This window comes from Callospermophilus lateralis, chromosome 11, assembly GCF_048772815.1.
Source record: "Callospermophilus lateralis isolate mCalLat2 chromosome 11, mCalLat2.hap1, whole genome shotgun sequence".
Lineage (NCBI taxonomy): Eukaryota > Metazoa > Chordata > Mammalia > Rodentia > Sciuridae > Callospermophilus > Callospermophilus lateralis.
In genome coordinates, this window is record NC_135315.1 from 110,394,251 (window position 1) to 110,414,751 (window position 20,501).

Below are 20,501 nucleotides of genomic sequence, written 5' to 3' on the forward strand. Positions count from 1 at the left end.
ATGCTAATTTGCTTGCCCTCGTTAGCCATACTTAATAAGGTTTGTAGTTTCAGTTTTGGTGATTATTCCCTAAAGTATCAAACTTCAGCTTCAAAAGAATCTACCATTATTTTTAATTGATATTTAAAAAAAATATTTTAATAGCTATGATTGAACATAATTAAGTTAACAATAATACTGTTACCTTATCCAGGTATTTGGCAGTAGATTACAAGACACACATACAATATTAGCCAGATCTCATCAAGCTTTAAGACAAATTGGGAAATAACAATTATTGTTTATGTATGTTTATCTAGGTTTTTAAATTGCAAACACATGACTGTTTTGTTATGGTATTTATCAACTTTCTTGTCCTCGAAAATACAAATTTCAGAATGACATCATGCCCAGTAGGAGTAATTAAAGCTATCTGATGAGGGAATTTAGAAGTTGAAAGGGATGATTGTAATTGATCCTGATTCAATCCTATTACAGCTTTTTATAGTTTAAGCTCTAGAGAAAGCACATTCCTTGTCAAGACTTTATTTTACAGATTACTTTGTGTGCGCTGTGTTTTCTAGTCTCTATTTTTCCTTTTAATTTTTTTTCCTGTAGTACATAATGAGCTGCCACCTGAAATCCGGCTTGCCAGTGGTCAGCTAATGGGTGATGACCTGTCCCTCCTTACTGCAGGAGAGCTGTCACCTTATATCAGTGACCCAGTGCTGAAGCTATTTCAGTGTGCTGTTTGCAACAAATTCACCTCTGACAGCCTGGAGGCCCTAAGTCTGCATGTGAGCAGTGAGCACTCTCTCCCTGAAGAGGAATGGAGGGCTGTAATTGGAGATATCTACCAGTGCAAGCTCTGTAACTACAACACTCAGCTCAAAGCCAACTTCTAGCTCCACTGCAAGACTGATAAACATATGCAGAAATATCAACTGGTGGCCCACAATAAAGAAGGGGGCAAAAGCAATGAGTGGAGGTTGAAGTGCATTGCCATTGGCAACCCCGTTCACCTAAAATGTAACGCCTGTGACTACTATACCAACAGTGTGGATAAATTACGCTTGCATACCACCAATCACAGGCATGAGGTGGCCCTGAAGCTCTACAAGGTAAGCAGTGACATCCATTTCCGTTGGCACAGAGTAGACAAGGGGATTAACTATTTCAGTGCTTGGAGCACAGATCTACAAGTTAGAATAAGAAAAAAAGACAGGCAAAACATACAATTTATAACTTAACATTACTAAAAGTATATTCAAATATATGGCAGTGGAGAATTTTTCAAAAGATTTGCTATGTGTCCCACTTACCTCTACCTCAGCGGCATTGATTGCTTCACTGGCTTCCCTGTAATAAAAGAACTTTCCTGGGTATTGTCATATATAAAATAATTCTCTTAAAATCTCTTTTACCTATTGTTTTTAGAAAACAAAATCATGGTCTCTCTCTTGGTTGATTATTAAAGGTTACACGAAGCAGAAAAAACAAAATGTGTTTTACTCTGTGAATGCATCATCTTTTTTTGGTGACAAACAGGGATGATCCGAACATGATTTTTTTGTGTGTGCATGAGATCTCAGTAACATTGGGTAAACATTCCTATAGCATCAGTCCAAAGTCTTCAAAGTCAACTCTGTTGTGTTTTGCACAACATTTTTCCCAACTAGTAACACTTTCCCCAACAAAAGAGTGTGATATAGATAAATATGCTCCTAAAACAGCAAGTGTACTTTTTTGTTTACTGGGAAAAACTATGCAGATGTCATGTATAAGTGCAAGTGATGAATGTCATTTATCGCACAACTTGTCTCAATGTCTCCTAAACCCTAATTGCTGATTAATTTATTTTCTGTAGTTTTTCATTGGATTGCCTTGATTGTCTTGGTTCTTGTACAAATGCAACAGATTCATTTCTATGATGAATAACTTGATAACTTATGAAAAACTTCTTTGTGTCTAGACGATATTAAAATTCAGAAAATATTGCAAACCATTAGTCATTGTAACAAGCTCTAAATATGATTACAAAATCCATTTTGCAAGTGTTATCTATTGATTTAAACTAGAAATCAGTGATAACAATAATATCAGGAGTCAGTCAACGTTTATAACACCTATTGCTTTTTAACTCTATTTAAAATTACAAATGCACAGCAAAAAGAACACATATGGCTCTCTGTATTAGGTGCTGGAATTATTTATTTAGGTTGGTCTAGTCCTATGTATTTGGATTGTTTCTTGAAGTTCAAATTCTAGATGGATGTATGATGCATAAAAATGTAAAGATTCAGTGTGAGAATTTGTAACATTGTTCCTGGGATATTGGCACTCTGTGGATCAATAATGAAAGCATTAGATTTGGGCTCCCCAGTTTGTGTGGAGTGCAGGTCCTAATGTAAGATGGAACATTTCTCTGCCTGCCCTATTGAAAATATAATATAAATGAATAATTGTATTATAATTCATAGGTTTTATAGCAACAGTTGACAACTGTTCATTTGTCTACTTTTTTTCTGTTGATATCTGACCTATTAAAATTTTTAGAATACCTAGGAGAAAAAAAACAAACATTAAGTTTGTATAAATAATAGATTTAGACCCTGGGAGCTATATAGAATATTCATGAACTGTGTTTATATTCACACAGCTCCTCTAACACTTTAAATTAACATGTTGTGAATAGAAGATATAAATGTACAAATTTTTCTATTTTATTACTCTCACATGGGAACCTAAGGAAAGGAACAGCATTATTATTTATTTTTTTAGGAAAGGTTATTTAATCAATTGGTTTGATAATTATTTGTGTGTATGGTGTGTGTGTGTGGTGTGTTAAGTTTATGTATTTCTTCCATAGGCATGAGTTGAACACCTTATTCTTCCAAGGGTAATTTGCTGGGTACAGAGTTACTCTTGAGGTTCCTTTGCAGGGCAGGTAGTATGGCATCTTGGAATTTGTAACAAATCAAGATAAAAGCTAGATTATAAAGAGAACTTTAAAGCCAAGAGTGTTTTATGTCCCACAACCAATGATGTACTCTTATTTTTAAAATTTTATAAATCATATAAAATTGTATACTTTTTTAGTTGCTTATCTCTTAAATAGCCAAGGGTCTCTGCTTAGTGTAGCATTTAAATGTGGTCCCCAAACAAATGCAAAATTACTTTGAACAAACTTACCTTGAAGATGAGAAATACTTGAGCTTTTGAAAGCTGGTATTAGACAAGCCCACTATATTCTTTTTTGTCCTTCAAGAAGCATTCCTCATTTCTAGAAACAACTAGAAAAATACTCCAGAGTAGCAGGGTGTCGAGGATGAGCCCATTTCCAAACTAATTTCAGAAACTCTGTGAGTCAGACGTAGAGGATTTTCAAACACAGTAATGAGGATATTAGCAAGCTTGGTCTCAGCTTGTGTCGGCAAAATAAAATTGGTTTATAAGTAACATTAATTGCTTTTAAATGAGAACCTAACAAATTGGCCTGGGCCTGGAGAAAAAATCATGGTTTATCATGTGGCTAAAATATTAAAATTAGACTTAAAATAGTTTCAGAGTTAATGACTAGACAATAATCTCCTACATAAAATTTATTCTCATTAAGAGTTTAATTTACATGATTTTGCACTGTGAATTATTCAGACACTGGAGGAAAGTGACAAGTAGCAGTTGTAAGACAAATACAGAGTGACCAGAAAACAGCTTTTCTTGTTATTGACAACATATCGATTCATAACACTGAATGTAGAGATGTGTCATTTCGATTTGAATAAACCACTTTACCCATTGGGTTGTCAAACTGAAGCAGTATTACCTCAAAGAAGTGTGTGTCTGTATGTGTGTGTGTGTGTGTGTGTGTGTGTGTGTGTGTGTCTTTATTCTAGTTTAAGGAGGTTAAAAGTTAAAGGTTAAGGGTTAGCTTGAAAGCATCATCTGCCTAGCTGCTTAACTTTAAACTGATCAATTTAATGAAAATCTGTGTTACAGATGTTGTTTTAATGAATTTGGCAGGATTTAGGCAGCTTTAACATTAGACATATGCTAGTAAAAATTATTTCTTTATTTGACCAGAACAACACCTTTCCTTTTATGTTTAAGGTAGATGGGTTGTGGGTTATGGTATTTTGGCAAAGAACCCAGAAGCAAAATGTGCTGATGATCTTTCCATATGGACTCAAAAAAAAAAAAAAAAAAAAGAAAAGAAAAACAAAAAAGAATACCTTTATGTCTATTGCTAACAATGTCTGCAAAAACAAACAAAGCTTTATTCATATTTTTTGCTGTTATTTTTCTTAGAATTTTTTTTTTTAGAAAACAATTTTGTTAAGACATGTTACTCATTTTCTTCAAGTAAAATTCTCTGAAGTGCTAAGTACTATTGGATTTTGATTTTTTTTCCTCCAGAAATTTGAATGATGAAGCAAAATTGGTCAAGGAAAATGAAACAAAAAATGAAACAAATTTCCTTTTATCTTCACTTTTAACATGTGAAAGTATATTTAAAGTGAGGTTAATAAATACTAAATGCCTAGATAGTTACAATTGGGCAGGCAAGGTAAAAATCTCTATTTATCTGAATGCCTATTTGTACCTATACACATGCATATATGTGGAATATGTACAACAGTTTTTAACCTATATGTTATATGTGATTATAGTCTCAATTTCATGCTTTAGCATGCTTTATGAATTTTGGCCAATTGATATTTACAAAATAGGTCCTCAGTAAATATTGGATGAATAAAGGACTAAAGAATAAACTGAGGAATGTATTAAAGAAATCCTTTTACTTCTAATAATTATTTTTTAAATGCATTGTGATTTGGTCTTACCCTTTCATGATCCCATACTTTTTCTAAAGAATCCAGTGGAAAGATATAATGAAAACCGCATTACACATTCAAACTCAGCAAGAACAAGGAAGACTTTGGCAATATTTCAGATTTAAAATTCAGTTTATTCTTGGCGGGCCGGGACTTTCCTGGCCAGCTGATTGGTCTCACCACTACCCTCAGCACCCTCAGCACCCTCAGCACCCTCAGCACCGTGCACCTGCAAGTCAGCTGCTCTCCTGCTATTATGTGTATTTTAAAGTTAGGTGTTCACAGCTTTGCTGGTTCAAAGGCAAAAGCTTAATTATATGGGCATTTTTTTCCTTCTGCATCTGCTAGTAGTGAAGCAGAGGAGTCCGTCTGAATTCCATAATGCTGTTTTTATGTTTGGATTTCATATTGGCTGAGAGCAGTGAGCAAATCTCTTGTCTCCATGGTGAGCAAAGAACACACATGGGATTTAGTCCTAGGTAACTTTTAGTCTAACACACCCCCAAGGAACACTTTTGGGGTTTTCTCATTACCCTTGTTATAGATGAAAGAATCTGGGTTAAGAATTAAAGTCAAGGTGTCGGGGGAGGATCACGGAGGAGAATACAAGTAGGTACACTGGGAGAAGAATGTGCAATGGAAATTGCAACACAAAAATGGAATAATTAGCTTCACCTACCTTTTTGCTGTTTTTACTAGTAGGAAATAATAACTGGATCAGTTTGGAGTTAACAATGAGTCACAGGTATTTTTATTTCAATAGGCCTGAGTCCAACTTTGCAATTCAAAATCAAATGTACCAGATATGTACCATTTCAATTATTGAACTGTCATTGTCCTGGTGTGATGGTAAAAGAGGTCAGGAGATTTTGTGGTACATATTTGCATAAAAGTCATTGTGCAGAAGGAAATTGGAATATGTGTGTGTGTATCTAAGAAACCCAAACAGGGTTTTCTTAATCTTATTCTAGTCATTTGTTTAGATGAAGAAAGCTGTTTTTAGAGATAAACAACAGTTATTCTTTTCTGTTGCTCAACATTAACATGAATATGGAAATTTTTGCACTTTTTGTATTAGTTTCAGATCTATGTTCATTTCAAGGTTGAAATACAGTGTGAAATTTAATTCCAGTTGCAGGATCTCTTTTTTTAAAAAAGTAATCACAATTAAAATTATTGTATTGTATTTTCATATAAAAAACAAGCAGGGTTGAAAAAAAGTTTCTGTAGTAGAACAATACAAGCTTTCATAATACTTATAACTAGTAAATACACAGATCAAATAAAGATGATTTGCTTAGCTAATAGCAACTAATGAATCACTGGTGTTTTTCAGATCACAATGTAATTGGCCAGCTCGACTGACTACGTCTGCTTCTGTTTTTAAGCTTGACATTTGTGAAGCACAGCTATGTGTTATAATGGCTACTTAACACACATATGGACCTTTTTCACTGCATTCTCTTGGCAAGTAATATGTTACATTAGGAACTGAGAACCCACTTTATATTTCTCAAGAAAAAAATGACCTCAAAGCTGTCTATCAAAATATAGATGGACATATAGCAATTCCTAGAAAGATTAATTTAGAGCAGGTATTGGAAACTTATTATACCCATATCAGGATAGATAAAATAATTTCAGTGTGTGAAATTGTTATCAAACCAGACAAAATTTTTTAGAAAGTGAAATGGGTCATCGGAACGCTCCTATCTTCTTTCTCCATGGCTTTCCTTAACCAATGCTACCATCTCCCTACATGTCTGGTACATGCTGTTGTTTTCCTCAAATCCTCATTATTTTATCCCACCCAGATTTTCTCATCATGGAAATACTCTGTTGCAAGGTTACCTAATTCCCCAAAGAAAATGAGCATTCCTTAAATCAAAGTGAAGCAAGCCTTTTTATAAAAGCAAAGTAGTGTATCCAAAGGAGTAAATGACTCTCAAACCTTCTTCAGAGTTTATTTGTATTTTTTTTCAGTTGTAGATGGACACAGTAACTTTATTTTATTTATTTACTTTCATGTGGTGCTGAGGATGGAACCCAGTGCCTCATACTTACAAAGCAAGTGCTCTGCCACTGAGCCACAATCCTAGCCCATTTATTTGTATTTTTAAAAGAACTACTTAATCTGAATGAATTTCTGTGTTTGGAGAAATTGGAGGGATTATGTCAAGGAATCAGGTAAGGTAGCTGAATGCCCTTCCCCAAGTTCTTCCTTCATTTACTCCTTCTGAACCCGCATGGGCATCTGCACACAAACCATCACCGCACAATTACACAACCACATAAGCACATCTCAGAAATATAGTCAACAATTTGAAATTGCCATTCACATCAGGAACATATCAACTAGTACTTTATGATTTGTGCTACTTATTTTGTGTGTAACTTTTGTTCTTTCTATCTTATATCAAGTGCAGGTATGATTTAGCCAAAAATAGTAAATGGCTCATTTGTTGCCCTCCCTGAGGTAAAGCAGATGGAAGTGTCATCTCATAATTAATATACTCTCCTCCTGTGTATCCTCAGATTGAATTTAATCATCCCTATCAGTGGAGCTTGTGTAAAGTTTCTGAAATGCTCACATGGGTGCTGGGATACCATGCAGCAACACAGCCAGAGCCATATGTTAGGCAGGCTCCACACTGCTGAAAGGGTCTTGGCCTGGGGTGGAGTGAGGAGGAGCTGGCATGTGCATAATGACCACAGTTCTGCTTCCAAAACTTCTGGCCTTCCTGAGTTCTACTGGAAATGCTTTATCAAGTTTGCTTTGAGTCTGAGCCTACGCTCAGGCTGAATTCAATTAGATGTGGAGATTTGTTCATTATTCAGATACTTCAAACCTTAAAGGCACTTTCCTTCCAAATTATCAGTGTATTTCAGGAGAGCAAAGGAAGATCTGATTTACTTCATAAATGAAGAGCAACAGGAGATGCTTAACCATTACAAAATGTCTTTGCCATTTCTATGACCTAGGAGTGTGGTGACCTGTGTAGGTTCAAGGGTCAAAGTTCTGACTACAGAATGCCCCCATGGCACCCCAGTATTTAATTCCAATAAATGCAGATGCATTTACTAAGCACTTACTATGTGTCAGGTTTTGAAATGTTGCTGTGAATGCTGGCTGGATCCATTGAATGTGGTGGGATAAGAACTGTCTGCCCAAGCGCTGCTCAGGAGAGGAGGGATTTCTAAGATGGTGCTTTCTAACTCCAAAAAATTACAAGCTAGATTTGGTGGTTAGATATCAGGCATGTCAATAAAATTAAGAGCTAACTCCACAGCCATCCAAAGCTCCCGTACTTGCTTTCAACAGTGGTTAAGCAAATGACTGAGTGTGCTTGGCCTCTTGAATTATTAGTAGATGTCATACAATGTCCCTTGTGTATCTGGACTTACTTTAGTTGTCCTAGGGTTCAATAAGATGTTATTGATCAGTTTAAGGCAGGATGATAGTAGAAATTTGAGGGAAGGATAGAGTTTTTCTATTGGTTGGAATATTTATATTGTTCTTCAAACAGGAGGATAATGCTACTAACACATTTCCTTTAATACAAGAAATGCCCTTAATTAAAAAAAAATACAAAATATGTCAAAGTACAACTCCAGTCAGTCTCTGTATAAGCAGGATGTTAATGTAGTATGACTCTTGGAGTATCTCTGTACATTTGGTTTCCAATATGGCCCGTGAAAGAAAATGTTTAAAGATATAATTATATGACCAGTAGTACCATTTTCATCATAGATAAGAATAGCTGTATGTGGCAGCATTTCATTTCACACAGTTGTGTAATCTATCATAGGTATTCCATATTTTCTAACTTTAAGGTCTGCTTTTCTATCTTTAACTTACAGAACTTTTGTAGACTTGAAAATACACTTATTATAGTAAATATGCATGTGTAAATATAAAATTATATGGAGACCATATCCAGATTTTCCTAAAGGCTTTCTTTTGATGGAAGTAGTAGGTACCATATAATATAAATTTTTGTTTCCTATTGCTAAAGAAACAGGCATTAGGGTTATATTTGCTTATCAAGCAGTTTTTAAGGGAGTAGTACAGAGAAATACTGGGTTTGAAGAATTACATCTTTGTATATGTGCTGGTAAAATTAGTGGAATGTAAGGCTGAAAGTAGAAGGAATGAGATATTGATAGACCCAGCTTGTATTAGTTAACTCTAGCTTAGGAGAAAAATCGTTAAAAGTTTTAAAATTTGGGCTGGGGATGTGGCTCAAGCAGTAGTGTACTCGCCTGGCATGCGTGCAGCCTGGGTTTGATCCTCAGCACCACATATAAACAAAGATGTTGTGTCCGCTGAAAACTAAAAAAAAATAAATATTGAAAAAAAATTCTCTCTCTCTCTCTCTCTCTCTCTTTAAAAAAAATTTAAAATTCTGATTTTTAGTTTAATACCAATAAAACCATAAATACTTATGCATATATTGTCTTTTATAATGGCTTTTTTGGAGGTATTTAACCTAAAATCTCCAATCTTTTTTAAAGAAATTAATTATTTTTTTTTTAATTTTGAGACAGGGTCTCACTGAGTTGCTTAGGGCTTACCTAATTTGCTGAGGCTGGCTTTGAACTTGGGGTCCCTCTGCCTCAGCCTTCTGCCCTCAGCCTCCCAAGCTACTGGTATTATAGGCATGTGCCTCCTCTCCTGGTATGAAACTTTTTGTATTTTATTTATTTATTGTCAGTTGCTTACGGCCTTGCTGAGTTGCTGAGGCAGGCTTTGAACTCTTTTTATGAACATGTTCGGGTGTTTGGGGCATTAAAGCCTTGCTTTCTTTGAACTCTGAAATCCTCCTGCCTCAGTCTCTGGAGCCACTGGGATTAGAGGCATGCACCACCAAACTGACTAGGCACTAACTTTTGAAAACTACACTTATTGACAATGATCTTAGTAAGTTAACCACTTTAGGTCCATTATCTCATGCATTATTCCTAACAGTTATATGGTATTATTCCCATTTAACCTATGAGGAAACTGAAATTCAGAGAAAAATGACCTTGTTCATGTTCTCACAGATAGTAAGTGCCTGAGCTGAAATTGTAACCCTAGGGGCTTCCCAGCCCAAGCCCTGGCCTACTTATGAGTGTTAGCTAATAAGAACACTTTTTAAATTTGATGATTGGAAGAGTAGGGTGTGAGAAGGAAGGAGAAAGACTCGGGCCTTCAGGGGCAAACTTTACAGTTTTGTTTAGGGCTCATCATTGCAGAGTCCATGTCCACTCCACCAGATTAGCAGGTTTCTTTAAAGGTATTTTAAATGCTGTAAGAGCTGACCAATAGATTTGCACATGTGAATGCAATCTACTGCAATGATAAGCTTGTGATGCTCCGGTCATCTATATGATAGAAGGAGAAACTGCTAGTTAAGTTTGTCACCTGAATATTTCCTGTCACTACAGAACTGTTTTATTTTCATTCTTTCCTTTCCCAAAGCTTCTTTCTACTGGCATGTTTGGGTGTTTAGTATATTAAATAGAAAAGACTGATAGAATATTTATCACATCTATCTAGTGCCTGAGCGCTCAGTGCTTGCAAGTTAAGCGACTTTGGAAGTTTCACTAATTTGTTCAGGTCACCAGGGTACCTTAGCAATAATGTAGTAAATAGTACCCTGCTGACCTAAAGGAGGGGAGTGCCTCCCTGAGCATTTAACTTACTACATAGGAGTAACTAAAGCACAGCCTACTCACTGCCCTGAATCTGTCTCCTTCCCTGAATTTTCCCTGGCATCCTTATCATTCCTGGAGGAATTTCTATTCATGTGCTCCCTGTAGAATTTTTGAGAATCATCTTATTTTAAATTATTACGTTTTTCTTTCTCTTCTTTCTTTTAGTTATTGGATTCCATGGATTTTCTTTCTAAAGCATGTTTTTCATGAGTTCTCTTTCTGACTCTCTCTCTCCTTGAAATTTTGCTAATTTTTGTGTGAAGCCCATAGTATTGTTACAAATGTTGAAATTGACTAAACTCAGAGATATTTGGGACAACCTGCCTCCCTGAATCTGGCTCCCTGATCCTTTTTAAAAAAAAGTCAGTCATTGACATGGCTGTCATTGACCACATTTATTAATAAAATATTCTTCAATTCAAAACCAAAATAGTCTTAATTTTGAAAGGACAAAATTGTTAATTTTAATTGTCCTAATCCTAATCACTATACTTGGTATAAATGAAACATTTGAGGACATTTTGATAACATTGTAGAGTATCTTTCAAAGACTTTAAATTATTTCTAACTATATGCATGGCAGGCCTAAGAGTAACAGGACCTGTATGTCATTGGGGCCTAAAATTATTCATTTTCAGTTGGGGAAAATCAGGCCTAATTTCCATCACTTCTGATAGTCAGTTTAAAAGGCCTTTCCTTAAAACTCAAGATACTTCCCAGTGAGTAACAGAGTAGATGGTATCAGTGATCGGGGAGAGGGAAGTAATTCTCAGCTTTTACACCCATTAGTGTTATTTTTTTGAAAGAGATTTACCAGCTAAAATGGATTATGCAATTCCAGAGTTTGCCTTTCAGAATTTTTATATTTGGTAAATTTATATTGCATAACACTGAAAGACAAAAAATTTTATACACACACACACACACACACACACACACACACAATGTGTATCTATTAAATGTCACTGTTTTTTTAAAACAAAAGCCCTTCATTGTCTTTTGAGGAAAAAATGACTAAAAGCAAGTTCTGGTTTATTATTTTTTGTTTGACTTTGACTTTTATTAGAAAACTAAGGAAACTTATTTGGATGGTGTAGTAGTACCAAATTTTTCCTGGATGTCTACTCCCTGAGAGGTACTTTGCTGTGTTATTGACACAGTCCTTAGAAATAGTTACAAGTAGCTGGGCACAGTGGCACCTGCTTGTAACCCCAGCAGCTCCAGAGGCTGAGTCAGGAGGATCATGAGTTCAAAGCCAGCTTCAGCAAAAGTGAGGCACAAAGCAACTCAGTAAGACCCTGTATCTAAATAAAATACAAAACAGAGCTGGGGATATGGTTCAGGGGTTGAGTGCCCTTGAGTTCAATCTCCTGTAACCCTTCCCATCCACCAAAAAATAGTTACAAGGAGAATTCATGAATAACTTTGTTTTCAAAGACATACAATTTGTAAATCCGTTAATTCCCTAAGAATCAGCAAAACTAAGATGGGCTTTATAAAAACTACATACTTTTTAGAGTTTTCTTTACAAAGAGAAGTACTGTCTTTAAGTCACAAATGAGAGACTATCTTTGCTATTACCCAATTTATCAATTTTATTAACATCTATTTAGATATCTGTTTCAAAATAGACTATCAGGTTGATTTATTGGTAAATTCCTGTAGCATGGACTGGGTCACTTAATCCCTTACTGGGGAATAATGGATACGCCTTTAATTGTAACAACTTGATAATTTATTGGAAAACCATTGATATAGAAGTATACTGGAACCAAACACACACACACACACACACACACACACACACACACACACACTACACACACACTCTTCCAAAAGTGAGCAATTCAGTCTTTTGATGAATATTATTTCATAGCATCACATTGTATATATATAAAAGAGTTTTTTGCCTTTCAGTGTTATGGAAGATAAATGTGGATATGTTTTAAGTTCACATGTGTTAGTTTATTAAAAAGACAGTATTTCAAGGCTATATTTTGTATATATCCAGAAAGGAGACCTGCTGATACTTCTGTTGTTCAAGTCTTGGAACAAATTGTGTGTGTGTGTGTATGTGTGTGTGTGTGTGTGTGTGTGTGTGTGTGTGAGAGAGAGAGAGAGAGAGAGAGAGAGAGAGAGAGAGAGAGAGATGAGTGAGAATGTAATATATGGAAATGTATTAAAAATTGATGAAGATCATGAGTTAATCATTAATGCCACTTATTTTGTTTTAAAGTAGATCTCAGAAATTTCTTCCTGTGAATTGTAAGTGTTCTCTGTCTCTAGAGATAATAAACCTTTGATGATGTTGTGCAAGACTTGTCTACAAGCACTGAAATCAATTCTGTATGTACACATGACTAATCAAAGGTTCAGGGAACAGGATATAATTTGGTAAAAGTGATAGGTTCTCCAAAAAGTAAGTGAGCTCACTAATTGTGGGAGCACATTAAGTCTTTTTGCCCTAAAAGAGGTAGGTCCCAATCCCAAGCTTGGAATAGGTATTCTTTGTGAAGTCTTTTACACGGAATCTCTTTAAGATGTATTTTTAAAAATTTTGGGATACTGGGGATTGAACTTGGAGACACTTGACCACTGAGCCACATCCCCAGCCCTATTTTGTATTTTTTTTTTTAGATACAGGGTCTCACTGAGTTACTTAGCACCTCACTTTTGCTGAGGCTGGCTTTGAACTCGTGATCCTACTGCCTCAGCCTCCTGAGCCACTGGGATTACAGGTGTGTACCACCACAAGCAGCTAAGATGCATTTTTTAAAATCACAGTTTTTCTCAAATTAATTTCTACCTAATTAGTACTCTGTTCTGTTCTTTGGTTCTGAAATCAGAACAGATTCCTCAAGATACTTAGAGATTTTTTGAACTAAAGAGTATTATGTTACCCTAACGAATATCTTCTTAAATTGCCCACAGTGGTAAAATGATGGAATAAATAAAACAGCAATCTTAATACTAAAGCATGCAATTATTTAGGAAATCATTACTAAAACTTTCTAACTTCTAAGATAGCAGTTCTAAATTAAAAGGGGAAGGAGCAAAATTATGTGCCGCAAAATATATCATGTTGACAGAGCAGTGAACTTTGAGCTCCTCTTCTTTGTTATGCTGCTTTTCTGTTAGTAACAACTTGATTGGCATAAAATTCATATATCATGCAATTCATCCATTTAAGGTGCAATTCAGTGATTTTTAAACAATTATGCAACCATTATCACAATCAATTTGGGAATATTTTTATCATCTCCCAAAGAAGTCATGTACCATTTTAGTTGCCCACAACCATCCCCAACCCCACCATGGCCCTAGGCAACTGCTAATTGCTTTCTGTCTCTATAGATTTGACTATTCTGGACATTTAATATAGATGCAATCTTAGTATATAGAATCCTTTTTGATTGGCTTCTCTCACTTGGCATAATGTTTTAAAGTTCATCTGTGCTGTAGCATGTATCAGTACTTCATTCTTTGATATTACTGAATTTGGTATACAGATATAATGCATTTTATTCATCCCCCATTAATTGGATGTTTGGGTTGTTTTCACTTTTTGGCTACTATAGATAATGATGTTATGAACATTTGTATACGAGGTTTTGTGTGGACATGTGTTTCATTTCTCTTGGGATGTATCTAGAAGAATTATTAGATTGACAATTACTAACATCAGTTGGATTCTCTTCACTGCTAGTCATTTCTTATTTTTTACCAAACAATTCCTTTTCTGCTTTCCTTTAAGGAATATCTCAATTCTTTTTATTATTTACAAATTCTTCTTATTCATCTTCTGCTTCCCACTGATCTATTATCTCAGTGAGTACATTGAGATCAACATTTACTGAGCACTTATTTGGTGGTAGCTAGATAATATCCTAAGTTCTCTAGATATATTACCTCATTTAATTCCCAAGCAACCCTTTTAGGTACTATTATTATACCCATTTAGAAGATGAGGCAATGAAAACTTAATTGTCCAAGGTCACATGACTGGTTACAGTGATGACCTAGTCAGGATTTGAACTCCTCAGTCTGATCTCAGTACCCACAGTGTCAAACAGGACAATTAAACAACAAGGAGGCACAGAATGGAGTGGTATACCTAGAAAGGAAGGGCCTCTGCCACACAAGAGGGTGGAAATAAGGGTGCAAATGGAATAGTTGATCTTTGAGAAAGACCAATTATCACCTGCAAGGAAGAAAAGAAATAATGAGAAAGTAGATAGAGATTTAGGGACTTTGGGAGTAGAACGGGAGTACTGAGGGATGGCCAATTAGAAAAATCACCCATAGCAATATGTAAGTAGGTTTGAGCTCTTTTTGGTATCTAAATATTAAACATTTGTTTAATTCATACTATGTTCTTTAAAAGTATTGCCTGAGTTTTCTGCATTTGTAGGAATTAAAAATTGGTACATTTTGTGATACCTTAAATCTTCTAAAATACATTTTGTTAGGTTGATGTTCTAGTAAGAAAAGTGTTCATCTGTTCTCATTGGTTAAAAGTGCCCTGTGCTGGATCCCAAAGGTGAATTGGACAGCCACAAAGGCAGTAGATGCTGATCCTGTCCTCAGTGAGCACACCATTTTTTTTTAGAAGAAAATGTATACTTTTTCTCTAAGCTTTCTTTTTCCCTCGTGGCTTATCTCAGTTTATAGTCTTTCTGAATTCCACAGTTTGTAGGGACATCTTTAGTTTAAAACACATTTTAGCATTTTTTATTCCCCTGTCATCTAGAGAATTAATATTTAGATTTTCTTTAGTATTTTGGGAAAAATAATTAGATTCCAACCCAGTAGATTTTGATATAGAGTAGCTGTGTGTTTCTATATTACTAAAGGCATTGCCTCATTTTTTGAAAAATAATTCACAGTAACATTAAAGTCTTCTGTCTTTTTTACCTTTACCTCTCCATCCATGCAATATTTGTGAATCTTTTTTAAAAATTATTTTTGTAGTTGTAGATAGATGCATGCCTTTATTTTATTTATTTCAGTTTTATGTGGTGCTAAGGATTGAACCCAGTGCTTCACACATTCTAGGCAAGTGCTCTGGCACTGAGCTACAGCCTCAGCCCTATTAGTGAATCTTTTTACAGTGGTGATGATATGGATAATTGAAGTATTTCTTAGTGCTTTTCTTTTTAAATGGAGGGATTTTTTTTTCTTTTCATGGGTATGAAAAATAAATATATGTTTCTTATATCTGAAATAATAATCAACATAAAAGAGTCTGAATATTTTCCCTAGCTATTTCAGGCATAATTTTATTTGATGTAAACAATTTACAAACTTACTTGAAGTTTTCAATTTTGTAAGGCCTGTTGATATAGGGTGAAGTCAGAAGTTGAGCTGCCAGTGTTCCTACTGTTAGAACATTACCATTGCATAATTTCTTCTTTCTGTTTACCATGAAAATAAATTAAGAGGAAATTATGCAAGAAAACATGATAAGCTCCCATGTTAGCTCATGCTAAAAGGTTCTCTGGAGTGGCTTTCTTGAGTCTAAAACACAGTGAAATTGAACTATTGGCTGCCTAGTTCAGCATTTATGTCTATGGGCTTAATAAGCATGGTCAAGGCCTATTTCAATTTCGATACCCTCCATTATTAATAGATTAGGGGTGGATTGAGAGGGAATGTATGGAGTTTTGTCTCAGAAAAAAGACAGTGAAATCCCATTTCCCTCTGTAACTAAAGGAAAGTTTAAAAGAAAGTCAGGTATTTTCTTTCTTCAGTTATCCAACTGACTTTTTCCCTCTTTATGTGATTTTTGGTGAGCATTTCTGTGCCTTAGTTAATAAATTAGTAAATGGAGAAAAAAAATCCAGTGAGTTCTGTGGATCTTTTTTTTTTAAGCCATACACAATAACTTTATTTATTTATTTATTTATTTTTATATGGTGCTGAGGATTGAACTCAGGGCCTTGCATGTGCAAGGCGAGCGCTCTACCGCTGAGCCACAACCCCAGCCCCAATTAACAGCCTTTGTTAAAGAATGACCTAGTCAAGATTTAACAAATGGATGAAGTCTTTAAAGTAGCTCAGTTTTCTGGAGAACACTTATGTCTCCTTCACAGCACTGAAAGGAAATCTTCTATGGTAATTATTTTAGAAAAGTTAAAATTCTGTAGGCAAGGAAGGGTCTTAATCCCAACCTGGCCTGTAACTTGACCTCTACTCCCATTTGTTACCTTTCAGCCTTGGTAGTAGATGTTGAAATTCTTCTAGTGTATAGGCTTCATCGACTCCAGTTAGAGCTATTGCTCCATCCGTGCCAGATCGAGGACCATCCCAAAGTTCTCGACTAGGGTCTCTCCGAGGCACAAAAAGCATGGCTTTATGTGATGGTAACTCCTTGTCAGGCAGGCTCTGAAGGACCAGAATGCTATCAGGCTCTTGGAATCCACACAGGTACAGGAAATTGTTGTCTTGGTGGAAAGTGTAGGGAATGTCATTGCTCATGTAGTAAGTAGGATTGGAGAGCACAACCACTGTCTGGTCTGTCCCACTTTGCTCCTGTGCTTCCGTGTAGATCAGAGACATCAGTTTGTGTCTACGAAGTGCATATTCCACCTGAGATAGTCCTGGTGTCACCTCCCCTGGTCTGAGGAGGTGTGGATGTGTGAAGGGGCTAGGCTGGCCTAAATATCAATTTGGAATTCTCCTCTCTGGCAGTATCTTCGATGTAAACATGATATGCATCCTGAGAGGCCGCAGGCGCTTGCTAAAGCAGGAACCAGCTTGGGAGTAGAGAGTAGCCAAAGCATAACTGCCAGCTCACACGTCAGGAAAAGCTGTGGATCTTAATTAAGGCACAAAAATAGCTTTGAAAAAAGTATTCTGAGATGAAAGCTTTTCTTATATGTGGAAAATATTACTCATGTCTTGTCAGCACATCTATTCTATTGGCATTGCATTTTGTACTTGGAGATAACTTCTGCATTTTATTATTGGAAAGGTACTTTTTAAAAATTTCTATAAGTACACTTGGTTACACTATTATATCTAGGACTTGTCATTCCTGAAAAGCCATTCTTAACTTTATCTCTGCCATTGGCCTTCAATTGAAATTTTCTTTGAAGAGGAACACAGCCATATTCATCAACTTGAAAAGGGGTGAATATAGTTCGTAGAAAATAACTATTTGTGTTTCCTTTTATGTGCCTTTACTTCAACCTTCATTCTTTCCTTAGAAGTTTGTCTACAGAAAAAGAACTGTGTATTACACTTTTAAATATCAGTTTTCAAGTGTGAATTTGCAAATGAGTTATAGTAAGTGGAGCTCACAGCTGAAAAGGGGATGTTTAAAGCTTCTGTAGCTGATACTACTTTAACGTTTGCCTTTGAGATGATACCACAGTTTTGTTTTGTTTTTTCATCTAGAAAATGGGTTCTGAGTTATCAGTAAATTAGAAAATGAGCATCAACTTAAAGGTCTTTGAGATCTTCTTTAAACTCAATCACTTCTGGATTCTTAGAACTGAATCTACACTGAACTTTAACAAGGATCTCACCTTAAATGTCTGATGGAGTTACATATATATCACATTGCTGGGTTAGTGCAATTGTTCTGTTTAGTGCTTTAACAGATGCTCATGTGTTGTTTATTATTATTATTATTATTATTATTATTCCTAGACAGAAATTGGGGTAAAAATCCTTTATGCAGAAATAACTAGACTACATGTCTTAACCTCCTTTCTGTTTACCTATTTGATCACTCATTTAATTCACTTGCTCATTGAGAGCTCACTATATCAGACACTGTAATATCAAATAAGAGTATAGCATCAAAAAGACAGAAACAGACTTTGTTCCTGTGGATTGTATGACTTAGTGGAAGAGACAGATAAACATGAAGCATATATTTATATGCTAAGGAAAAAAGTGGTTATTTACTATTGTGAAGAAGTAATTTAATTAGCACTTTTGATTTGGAACATTTATTTGTATTATTAGTACCTTGAGATTTGTATAAATTGAACTCTTCCTTTAATTTTGTAGGAAAGTGAAGAATTCAAATGATACTCTGTATTTAGGTATTTAGAAAGGTAGATAGGGGCCAAATCTAGTTGACTTCACTTGGTATTGGGCCTACAGAAAACAAAAAAACAAAACCAAAAACTACCACTGAGATTGTATCAGAGAGCAAATGCTTTCAAACTTTTTTGGGGTCATGAAATGTTTCTGTGAAAAGGCATTCTAGAAATGATACTGTATCCAGTTGGCAGATGTGTATATAACATGGAAGGTTAGATGAGATGTCCATTAGATCCCCTAATGGAATTTTAAAAACATACTAATTCCAAGGTTACAACCTCTGTAAATACATTTTCAGGTATTTTTTTATTCAAAGATATGTGAGATTCAGCTAAATTTGGAAACTACTGGACTAGAAGATATCAAAGATCTCTTACCTATTTGAAGACTCCACAAGATGGTGAAAATGGTGGTCACACTAATCTCAGATCCATTAGCCTTTGTTCCTCACAGTTCAGAAAACTGTCTCTTGGTCTTTCTGGGAATCTCCCTATCACAGGCTAAGGGTTTTGCTAGGGTTTTGCAATGCTGCATACTCTATCCAAGTAAGCCATTGAAGTTGTTGCCTTCTGTCTTGTGAATTGTTTTGGCTCAAAAGAAAAGAGTCTGACATATTTTGATGTACAGATCCCCCTGCAGTTGGGAAAAATAGCAAGCCTTTGCATGAAAAACCTTTCTGTATAAAACAGCTCTTTTTTTGTTGAAGGTCTGGCACTTAAGTCAGCAGTCAGCCAAGAAACCATTTTCTGATTCCAGAAATGGGTAAAGATCCAAAGCTGCTGGACTGAATTTTGTAGGAATATCATTTCAGGAAATTTTTGGAATCATGCTCTGTCTCATCGTGGTTACAGAAAACCACTTTCCTTGTTCATGAACAAGTCCCCAGGCAGCAGGAATATAGACTAGTTTCAGAACGGGAGTCTTATAGGTCTCAGGAGAGCCAACTTCCACAGGCCTGCTGGGTTGCATATTCCTTTGTGCCTATTGTGATGATTCTGCAGTTTTAAAAATTTCTTGCTATTCTAGAAAGGCAAATTCTGAGGTTTGATTTGGGAGTTTTGCTTCATACAATGCACATTCTCTGTACGTGTGTGTGTAGATGCAGATATAAATGGACAGGCATAAGATGTGTAGATCTGCATGGAGAGATATAACTATGTTTTTAGATACAAGTATGTACCCTATTTTATCCTGTTTATGAAAGAGAACTGTGTATTGCATGTGCTGTAATTTGATAATTTAAAAATGATATCCTATACTTTTCTCCCAAGTATACCATCTGTTTTACCCAGCTTTTTCATTGCTGTGACTAAAAGACCTGACAAGAACAGTTAGTAGAGGCACAGTTTATTTAGTTTCAGAAGTCTCAGTTGATAAACAGCCACCTCTATTCCCTGGGGGTCCAGGTGAGGCAGAACATCAGGGCAGAAGAATGTGGTAAAGGGAAGCCGAGGGAGAGAGACTTCACACGCCACTACAAAATATAAATCCTAAAGGCATAGCCCAATGACCAACCTCTTCCAGCTACACCCCACCTGCCTTCAGTTTCTACCCAGTTAATCTCAATCAGGGAATTAATCCACTGTTTGGATTAATATTCTCATAACCCAATCATTTCACCTCTAAACCCTCTTGCATTATCTCATGCATGAGCATTTGGGGTACACCTAATATCTAAACCACAACACAATGTATTACAGGTGCACTGGCATCTACTTAAACAACCAGTGCTAAGAGAGAGCAGCATGTGAATATGATGCCCAATCTCATGAGCAACAGAAGCTACACTGTCATAACACATAACCCTGGAAAAGCAAATTGCACTTAACTACTTGTAAGTTAAAACTTCTGTCTTTTTATGTTTCTTAAAGAAGTACCACTTCAATATATCAACTTGAAATAATCCTTCTGCTCTGTACTGATCATAAGAGC

General features: G+C 35.6%; 1 protein-coding gene across 1 annotated transcript in view; it reads left to right on the forward strand.

Annotated features, from left to right (window-relative positions):
- LOC143410759 (zinc finger homeobox protein 4-like) overlaps positions 1–20,501 on the forward strand; it is an 86,404-nt gene that overhangs the window by 2,855 nt on the left and 63,048 nt on the right. Inside the window, 2 exon segments of the mRNA XM_076871499.1 lie at positions 598–1,100; positions 16,765–16,876. Coding sequence (XP_076727614.1) covers positions 598–1,100; positions 16,765–16,876 — 615 coding nt within the window.